Source organism: Salvia miltiorrhiza, chromosome 2 (assembly GCF_028751815.1).
Source record: "Salvia miltiorrhiza cultivar Shanhuang (shh) chromosome 2, IMPLAD_Smil_shh, whole genome shotgun sequence".
NCBI classification, from domain to species: Eukaryota; Viridiplantae; Streptophyta; class Magnoliopsida; order Lamiales; family Lamiaceae; genus Salvia; species Salvia miltiorrhiza.
The window spans coordinates 71,181,233-71,190,902 of NC_080388.1; the positions used below are offsets into that span (position 1 = coordinate 71,181,233).

Sequence of the window (9,670 nt, forward strand, 5' to 3'; positions counted from 1 at the left end):
AATACTAATGTTTGTCCAAGAAAGTACTGAACAGGAAAGTGAAGCAATTGCGTGGTTAAATACTTGAAGCTATGAATAGATTATAGAATTATGATGTATCACAATAATTGCAATTTAAAGCAAAAGAAACTAATAATTATCTATTGCGGCTCTACATATATAGCTGCTACCAAAATTTAAATACAACACTACTCCATGATTAATAGTAAAGAGAAAATAGTCACATGAAAATTAAATAATCTAACAAATTTCCAGTCCTTCTACTTAGGAGACTGTTTTGACATTACAGGACCGTTTTTTATTTTAATTAAATATTCTACATATACGTGCATTTTAGTTTGTTTGTAGTTATTACTTTCTTTGAATTCTTCTTTTATTTATTTAAAAATATAGTACCGTAGGTAATCAAACTTAACATTAACTAGATCGTATTTTAAAATGATCTATATAATATACCAGAAAAGAAAAAAAATTGCTTATTGAGATAGAAGAATAGATTTATGTTAACTCGCGAGAACACTCACAATTGTGCTATTCTTTTGCAGGTTACACAGATATATATCTTCTTTTCCTTACAAATTAATATGGGTTGGAATTAAATCTACCCACATCAATAAAATGTCTTGCAAAACTACCCACTTTGAAAGTCAAAGTCGAAAAGTACACTTGATGGTGATGGGTTGCTTGGTTTTTTGTAAAAGTTCTTACACTTTTCTTACACAAGTACAATTGTGTAAGAAAATGTGTAAGATAGGTAGTTAAAAATGCACAAAACCAGATAAATGTGCAATTATTGTAAGATGATTGACGTATAATGCCCTAAGTTTGAAAATAATGAAGGTAAGTTTGTGTATAATAAAACAGTAATACGAGGATGACAAAAATTGTACTTTAAGTATATTTGGAAACAAAAAAAAATTATGAACCTAATGTATACATTATCCGCCAGTAAAACATAGCCGCTAGCATTAGCCGCCGGGTTTTTTAAACCCGGCGGCTAATGCTAGCGGCTATGTTTTACTGGCGGATAATGTATACATTAGGTTCATAATTTTTTTTTGTTTCCAAATATACTTAAAGTACAATTTTTTTCATCCTCGTATTACTGTTTTATTATACACAAACTTACCTTAATTTTGTATTTCTTTTTTTAAAATATATTCTATGAAGTAGAAATACATAATAGGCTTCTATTTAGACAAATTTGGATTATAGTGGTGTAATAAGTCTCGAATTTTTTATTTTATTTTATTTAACAGGAATTAATATAGCCTAACACATAAAATAATAGAAAATGTTGGATAAAAATAATATATAATCATATATTATGAAACAGTAAAATACTAGAGAGCCTACCATATAATTATCCGCCAGTAATTCGTATCCTCTAGAATTAGCCGCGTGAAAGAAACCCTAAGCGGCTACTTCTAGCGGATACTTTTTACTGGCGGATAATAGTACCATGTCATTTATTACTGCTTTTTATATCACAATATATATAAATTTTATTTATTATCGTTCCAATTAATGGTTGTTGTATTTTTTTCAATTTTGAAGAGCTAAAGCTAATTTAATTGTGATTGGACAATTCAACCGGCAAGGGTGAAGCTTTATAGGGTGGGAATCTATAGGCTTTGCAGCAAATTAAGTCACGGGCGGCTAGAATTGAGCGGGCACGGCTTTTGTGGGATTTGTTTGAAAAAATTGAAGCTTTGATAAGAGAGATAAATTGGGTAGGGCCCATTTACACAATATTTTATGTTAAATTAGGGTTAAGAAGTAGAGAAGCAGCCGCGCACTTGAGAGAAGGAAAAAATCAGCCGCTGGAGGAAAAAATCCATTGTTTTGGTTCCTCTTCTTCAAATCAGCCGCACTCCACTTGAGAGAAGGAAAAAATCAGCCCATTTACACAATATTTTACACAATTCACGCCATGGCTTCTTCTTCAAACCAAGTAAGTATACTTGTTATTTGTTTTGTATATGTTAGATATATTTATATGTTAAGAATCTATATGTTTTGTATATGTTTCGAATTTTGTATATTTTTAAGTAAGTATATGTTTTGTATGTTTCGAATTTTTATATGTTTTGTATATGGGTGAATTTTTATGTTAGAATCATTATGTTAGAATTTATATGTTTGTATGTTACAATTTATATGTTTCGAATTTTCATATGTTTTATATAGTATTGAATTTTGATTTAGATATAGTATTTGTTAGATTTATTTATATGTTTCGTATATGTTAGATATAGTGTAGTTGAGTGCTGTTACAAGTTTGAGTATAGTTTCAGTGTTGTTAGAATTTTTATTTAGTTGAAGCATATTTAGATATATTTAATCGTCTATTTAGATCATTAGGTTAATTTTACTGTATTACGCATAAAATAATAACGTTTTTTTGGTTATTCAGAATTTAAAAATTTATAACATACTAATAAAAACATATAGAACCATAATTACCTAATATCCGCCAGTAATTAATCTTTTTAAGAAGTAGCCGCCGGGTTTGAAAACACCAGGCGGCTACTTCTTAAAAAAAATAATTACTGGCGGATACTTGTTTATTGTGGTTCTATATTTTTTTATTTATGTTTCTAGTAATTTAATAGTTAATTATGCATTATTATTAGTTGATGTTTGTTAATTCATTATGTTTTGTAAATTGAGTTATTTTTTGTATTGAATAGGTCCCTTATTCGAGGCCCGAGCAAATCAATCGTGTGGCAGTTGAGATCAGTACGTACAACAATATTAGTTACCTATCGACAGTAGTCTCGAGACTAAACGAAATTGGCGGTTTTGCACTGGAGAATACGTTCAGGCATGGGTGCTTTGGGATGATGTTGGATTGGCAGCCGGGCCAGAAGTGCAATGCTGCATTGCACCATATTGTCTCTCGTCATCTTAAGATCACGAGAGACGATGAGGATGATGAGATCTGCTTCTACATCAACGGGAGGAACGTTGAGTTTACTCCGAGAGATTTCGCTCTCGTGACAGGATTGTCCTTTGGGGATGATCCTTTTGACCCCGAGGCTGAGCACGATCTGAGTCGGGCTCATACATTTAGACAATTTTGCCGCTCTCAACCGGTGTCAGTGCGGGAGCTGGCGGATATATATTTCGACACCGTCAATCCAGTGGTTGACACCGACGGCGGGTTGTACCTCCGTGTGGCCCACTTGTTGGTGCTACACGCATTTGTATTAGGAGTGGACGTGCGCCGACCCGTGCAGTCCTGGACTTGGAAGCTGGTGGATGATTTGCCGACCTTTTCCAGATTTCCTTGGGGATCGTGCGCGTATAGAAGCTTGAACTACAGGTTGAAGCACAGCACAATCAAAAAGGATTGTAAAAAGTATCACTTCTACGGTCCTTCTTGGGCCCTATTCATTTGGGGTCTTGAGAAAATTCCCTATTTGGGCCCAGCCATAGCCATATGCAATGCGGGGGTTTACCCTAGATTTCGGAGGTGGACGTTCGTGAAGACCAAGTTGGATGGGTTACAGAGTTATTTTGAGTCTCCGGTAATAATTTAGTTGTTTATTTGTTAATATTATTTTAGTTTATGAATATTAATGTTTGACTACATTTTTTTTGTTTCTAGGAGAACGGGATATGGGAGATGGTCCCCGATGAGTACGAGGCCAAGACATCTTACTGGCTATCGGTGGCAGGCGTCAATGCCGGGATAGGGGTTCGAGTACCAGAGCCGGCAGTCTTTGGTCATAGGCAGCCTCGGCAGCGCTACACTGGTGGGGACCACAACGAGGATGCTCCTGAGCATCAACCTCGGCGTCGCAGTATGAGACAGGATACTGGCAAGCGCCCGAGGGGACAAATAGTGGACACCTCATCGAGCAGCAGCCATCACGATCAGAGCATTGGGGGCGATCACCCCTGTTGGGTAAGATGCTTGAAGTGTCCCAGTGGTTCGCAAGGACCACGATTGTCGACAACCCGTTGGAAAACCTCCAATGGCGAAGGTTGAAAATCCAATATGCCGACGAGAATGAGCAGTTCCAGCAGCCAGATCAATGCAGCTCCGGTGTTTTTGCGTGCATGTATGTGGAGCGTCTGATATCAGGCTCGCCGAGCCTTGCGTGGGGCAATGGGCACGCCGCCGACTATAGGCGCAAGATAGGCAGTAGCATCTACGAGTTTTGCATCCCCGCATCGAAATAGCTTATGTATTTGTACATTTAAATGATAATTATGCAAATGACGTTTTGATTAGAGGTTGCAGTATCTTTTTGAGTATGTTTCTATGATTTTCCACTTGCATCCTAGATAAAATTATGAAATAAGATGATTAATGCAACTAGCCGCCAGTAAACAATTATCCGGAAGCAGTAGCCGCTTGAAAACATTTCAGCGGCTAATCACGGCGGGTAATTAATTTCTGGCGGCTACTTGGGCTAAACGTCTTATTTGATAGTTTAATGCATAAAAAAGCATACTTTGGGTGTTTTATGCTATGAACTAAACTTTTATATAAAACATTGTTCACTTCTCCAAAGTCTCATTCATAATTTCAACTCATAATTGTTAAGACATGTCCATGTTGGTCATTACTAAAGGCGTGTGTTTTCTGCTTCAAATATTTCAAATCAGGCAACACAATAGCTTCTAAAACATCAAAAAACCGCTAATTATCAAAGTATCCGCCAGTAAATACATATCCGCGGCCAGTAGCCGCTGATGTTTATTGTTGGGCGGCTACTAGTGATAAACCATTAATTACTGGCGGATAGTGAGCATTCCATGGTGTTTGCTTGTTCATCGATATTATGCAAATGACACCGCTTCGAAATTTATTCAATCAGTATCCAATACTCTCAACTTCAGAACATCACTTACTGGAATGAAAAAACATCAATATCCATCGAAATTTAATATTAAAGGAAATTAAACTACTGCTCCCAGCCCGTACCCTTGCATGCTCTACGTGTGTGGCCAGGCGAGCCACATAGACCACAGGTTTTGGGTGCTCGTTTTCCCAGACTACTTGATGCATCCGCTGTAGTAGTCCTTTGAGTCGGCCTCTCACCAGCTGAAGGAATTCTAGATTCTCTTGGTCGACCAGCTTGTCGCCGAGAAAGGTTTGGCAAAACAATATCAGTTGCAACTTCAAACGGAATTTCCCAGTGCTCTAAGGGAGGCAAGTGATTTACTGGACCGGAGTATGTTTGAACCAGTGAACTCCGCAGGTAGTAAGCTTCCACGTAATCTTCCACTGGCTCTTTCGCCTCACTGCGAAAAGAAAGATTATATTTAGTAGGCATCTAATAACTATAATTTTATAATAAAATAGATTTAGCATACGTAATGGCTGCGATCGCATGAGAACACGGCATGCCGTCCAGGTCGAATTCATTGCATTCATAGCTCTTCGCTTGAAGGTCAACCATGAAGCGACGATCACCAGCACGAACCCTGTATTTTCTCTCGGAGGTCCTCTTCGCAGTGTAGCGACGACTCTTTGAGATCTCCGCACTTATCTTCTGTTTTGCCTCTGGAGTAAGAAGGTCATCGCTCTCTTCCGCAGACGCAAGTCTGTCATTGAACCACTGCTCCAGAACCATCCTGATTGCCTCCAGCATGGAGCATATAGGAAGGCGTCTGGCCCACAACAAACGGGCATTCAAAGCCTCGGCAGCATTAGATGTAAGAAAACTATAACGGGTCACCAGATTTTGTGATCGTGCCCACTTCTCAGGGCCTACGCGCATCAACTTCCCGTACGCCGCCGGCTTCAATTGAGCCATAGCCGACATTGCACGTGAAAATTCTGAGTCCGTGTAGGCGTATGCAGCCTGGCGGAAAAGCTCCACAACAGCTTGCCCGTAGCCCTTAATTTTGTTCTGCAAGTGGTAGTAGCAAAGACCGTGAGTAGCATTTGGTAACTCGCTCTTCACAGCATTAGCAATGGAGACATGCGCATCAGAGACAACTAGTAAGTTGTCGGGCTGACCAAAAGTTTGTCTCACATTTGAGAGGAACCACTTCCATGACTCATCATTCTCGATCGGCCCGACACCAAATGCCAACGGAAAAACTTGCTCGTTTGCGTCTTTTGTCACGGCGACGAACAAAATGCCATTGTTCTTCCCCTTCAAGTGTGTGCCGTCGACCACAATCACTGGCCGAAGCGAAAAGAAGAAAGGTGTGATGGAAGCCGCAAGAGCAAGAAACAGATGCTTGAACCGGTTGTTTTCGTCTACTTCCAAATCCATCACGGTGCCTGGATTCGCTTGACTTAGGGCATACAAATATTTGGGCAGAAGAAGGAACGAATCATCAATTCGACCGTATATCTTCTCTAAGCTGAGATTTCTTGCACGCAGCGCGACATCATATTTGATTCTGACGCCAAATTCACGTAACAACTCCGACATAATAGATTTCGGCTTAATGACCTCTCCGTCATCGCGTATTCTTTTTTCCACATAAGCTGCAACCACATTCGAATGTGCCTTTATTCGTTTCAAAATGCCCAACTCCCCTTCGCAAGAGTGCTCTTTAAACTTATGCACTCCCCACATCCCTCCGCCGTGACAAGATGCACGCACATCGAACTTGCACTTATCAGAGTGCTTGCACTTGTAATAGAGGCGTCCCTGATCTGAGCGTACAACTTTTGCCTCAGCCCCTTGCTTCATATTCCAGAAGCCAACAGCAAGGACCAATTCTTCTTTACTGTTGTAAAAAGAGTTCTTCCCCAAATCAGCAACTCTGGACAGCTCACTCTCGCGAGCAACGAGCGAAGTCGTGGCGTCCACTGGAATCAACGGAACTATCCAATTAGATAGATCACCGGTCGAGTCCGTCGGATTTCCGTGACGGGTTCTACTTTGTCGGATCCAACCTGCTCGCTCGGTCGCCGTGAACTCTATCAGATCATCGTCTAATAAATCCTCAGAGGCGGCAGAATCTGTGCCCGACTCGTTCGTTGGATCGTATTCTTCGTCTTCTTCATCAGAATCGTCATCAGGTTCTTCGGCTTCGTCTTCAGGTTGTACGGCTTCTTCATCAGAATCGTCATCCGTCCGCACCTGGTTGAATCTCCCGCACATTTTATTCAGATTCCATGCGGATTCGTCCAACGGTTGCCCATCCCATGAAAAGTACTGTGTTGGAGGCGCGCTCTCGCGAGCATGATACGACGTCTAATACTGACTAGATTGTGCTTCATCATCTCCGTATCCCGAAGCCTGGCCAAAATCAAAAGTAGGGATGTACGCTTCTTCGACCGGGTCGTTGTTGTGCTCAACGTACACCATGGGATATTCGGCAGTTTCCAACAAGCCTTGCACATCATCGTCGTCACTTATTATGCATTTCGTCTCCCTTCCAAATCGATTGGTCGCCAAATAATACAATTGATAGTTCGGGCTCAACGAATGCGTTGTCAGCACATTGTTGATGCTGTATATCAGGCTCGCAACTGTTTCATTTAAGAGGGGAAGGACCTCCGTAGCCCCGCCAACATAGTGTATACCATCGACGACTCCGTTGTATCTCACATATATGTATCTCACGAATTCCATCTATAAAACCACATAAAATACAGTATTAAAATACGTTTAGAAAGTTCAAAACATCACAATAAGCTCAAAAAATGAAGTATCCGCCAGTAAATCATTATCCGACACCAGTAGCCGCTGACCTTGTAGGGTCGGCGGCTATTATCGTTTTCTAATGATATTCTGGCGGATACTTTATTTTTTGGGTTCAAAACATTCAATTATATTAGAAAAAAGTTTAATATTTCCCTAACATGCTTTTAAATTTCAGATAATAAAGAAATTCATTAAAATAACGTAAAACATGCTCTCAACGTTAAAAACAACGTACGATTAAACATGCAAACTATAATTTATACAAACAATACAGGAGAATCACCTTTTCGGGCTGAAATTCAACACAAATTGCCTCCTCTCGCACAAAACCACTCAAATCTTTAGGGTATGCCTGAATTTATGAAATTCAAGGTGAGTATTTCAATTTGTGTTTTGGTCATTCACAAATGCAGCCTTATAAGGACTAAACTTGATTCCTTACAAAAAGTTCACGTGAAGTGCAGTGTTCATTCAATACGGCTTCAATCTATTATTGCATGTCACCTCACGCATGCATAAAATTAGCATTAATGCCCCACTACAACCAAATTTTTTGCAGAGTCACCTTCTCAGTATGTACTTTTAATTTTTTACTAAAAAATTAAAAGTAAAAAATCGCAACAAATACAAAAGGGGAATGCGTATGTTATATTTAAACATTCATAACAAGCTGAAAAATTAAAAATTATACATAATTTGACATAAAATATTATTTTCTGCCTAACAGACCAAGTATCCGCCAGAAAATCGTACAAAAAGCCCAGTAGCCGCCATATATTTTTTGTTAGCGGCTACTGATAAATCAAATAATTTAATGGCGGATACTTTACTTTTTGGCTATATAATATTATTTCATTACCGAATATATGAATTTCCAAATAATTGGTATATAATTTCTTATTATTTTATGTGCAAGTCTATTATTTTTTGTGTAGTCAAATCATGCATAAAGTGAGTGTTATTACCCCCACTATAATCCAAATTTTGGCAGATTCACTATCTCTCATATTTCCCATCCATGTGTACTTCTTGTACTGTACATATTTCACTATCTCTCATATTTCCCCTTGTAAAATTAAATAAAAATCTAAAAATAACGGTGCATATGTAACACTAAAAAATCACGAAGGATAAAAATTCACAATCATGCTAATTATGAACAAAGTATTTTTTTTGAAGCGAATAACTCAAGTATCCGCCAGTAATTAGTAGCCGTTGAATAGTAGCCGCCGGTCACAAACTTCAGCGGCTACTTCGGCCGGCTACGAATTACTGGCGGATACATAGTTTAATGGTTTCAAAAAAAAAAAATCTTAAGAATTGACATATTCGTGATTTTTTTGGCCTTCGTATTAATGTTTGTAACACACAAACGTCCCCTAATTTATTCAAAATTTGCAAATCTATTTAATCTTATAATGCATGAAAGTGACGTTTTCTCACATTTTGTACCAATTTTAACTGTTTTCTTACACAACTCTTACACAATTTCCATCATCATCAACTTTTACACAAAAAACCAAGCAACCCATCACCATCAAACTTGCTTTTCGGTCTTTGACTTTGAAAGTGGGTAGTTTTGCAAGACATATTATTGAAGTGGGTAGATTCCCCTATTAACACAATTAATATTCGGTGTCGGTCCACCATATTATCCACAATAATATTTTGAGTATATGTGATTTTTAATTCATATTATTATTATTATTATTATTATTATTATTATTATTATTATTATTATTATTATTATTATTATTATTATTATTATTATTATTATTATTATTATTATTATTATTATTTTATTATGGCTGGATGTCATGAAATAGTTGCACAACAAATTCCAATTTGATTCCTTTCAATTTTGTCAAATCTGCAATAAGTTTGATTTTACTTCGAAGGACCACTAGGCCATACGAAAAATGAGCATATCAATCAAATGCAATTTTTGTATGGTGTATATGACTACATGGAGTATATATGTGTGATATATATGATATTTCTTATTATTTCATCATGTTATATATAGTGATTAATTGCATTTA

General features: G+C 37.9%; 2 protein-coding genes across 2 annotated transcripts; one reads left to right on the forward strand and one right to left on the reverse strand.

The window, feature by feature from the left end:
* Positions 1–1,021: 1,021 nt before the first annotated feature.
* On the forward strand, positions 1,022–4,191 carry LOC131009947 (uncharacterized). The gene is made up of 4 exons (XM_057937344.1): positions 1,022–1,954; positions 2,694–3,533; positions 3,614–3,913; positions 4,027–4,191. The coding sequence occupies exons 1-4, from the start codon at positions 1,934–1,936 to the stop codon at positions 4,189–4,191; spliced, it is 1,326 nt and encodes a 441-aa protein (XP_057793327.1). The 5' UTR covers positions 1,022–1,933.
* A 728-nt stretch (positions 4,192–4,919) lies between these two features.
* Positions 4,920–6,668, reverse strand: LOC131009948 (uncharacterized). Its single transcript, XM_057937345.1, has 3 exons — positions 6,426–6,668; positions 5,332–5,870; positions 4,920–5,259 (listed from the first exon to the last, which is right to left on the reverse strand). Exons 1-3 carry the CDS (start codon positions 6,666–6,668, stop codon positions 4,920–4,922), a joined length of 1,122 nt encoding a protein of 373 aa, XP_057793328.1.
* Between the last annotated feature and the right edge of the window lie 3,002 nt (positions 6,669–9,670).

What these genes read in the sequence shown, in the direction of transcription:
- LOC131009947 (XM_057937344.1), top strand. Translation starts at nt 1,934, where the DNA reads ATGGCTTCTTCTTCAAACCAA. An exon ending in TGGCTTCTTCTTCAAACCAA is followed by an intron (nt 1,955 to 2,693) that starts GTAAGTATACTT and finishes TGTATTGAATAG; the next exon opens with GTCCCTTATTCGAGGCCCGA. An exon ending in AGAGTTATTTTGAGTCTCCG is followed by an intron (nt 3,534 to 3,613) that starts GTAATAATTTAG and finishes TTTTGTTTCTAG; the next exon opens with GAGAACGGGATATGGGAGAT.
- LOC131009948 (XM_057937345.1), bottom strand. Translation starts at nt 6,668, where the DNA reads ATGAAGCAAGGGGCTGAGGCAAAAGTTGTACGCTCAGATCAGGGACGC. An exon ending in GAATACGCGATGACGGAGAG is followed by an intron (nt 5,871 to 6,425) that starts GTCATTAAGCCG and finishes TACCACTTGCAG; the next exon opens with AACAAAATTAAGGGCTACGG. An exon ending in CATGCGATCGCAGCCATTAC is followed by an intron (nt 5,260 to 5,331) that starts GTATGCTAAATC and finishes TTCTTTTCGCAG; the next exon opens with TGAGGCGAAAGAGCCAGTGG.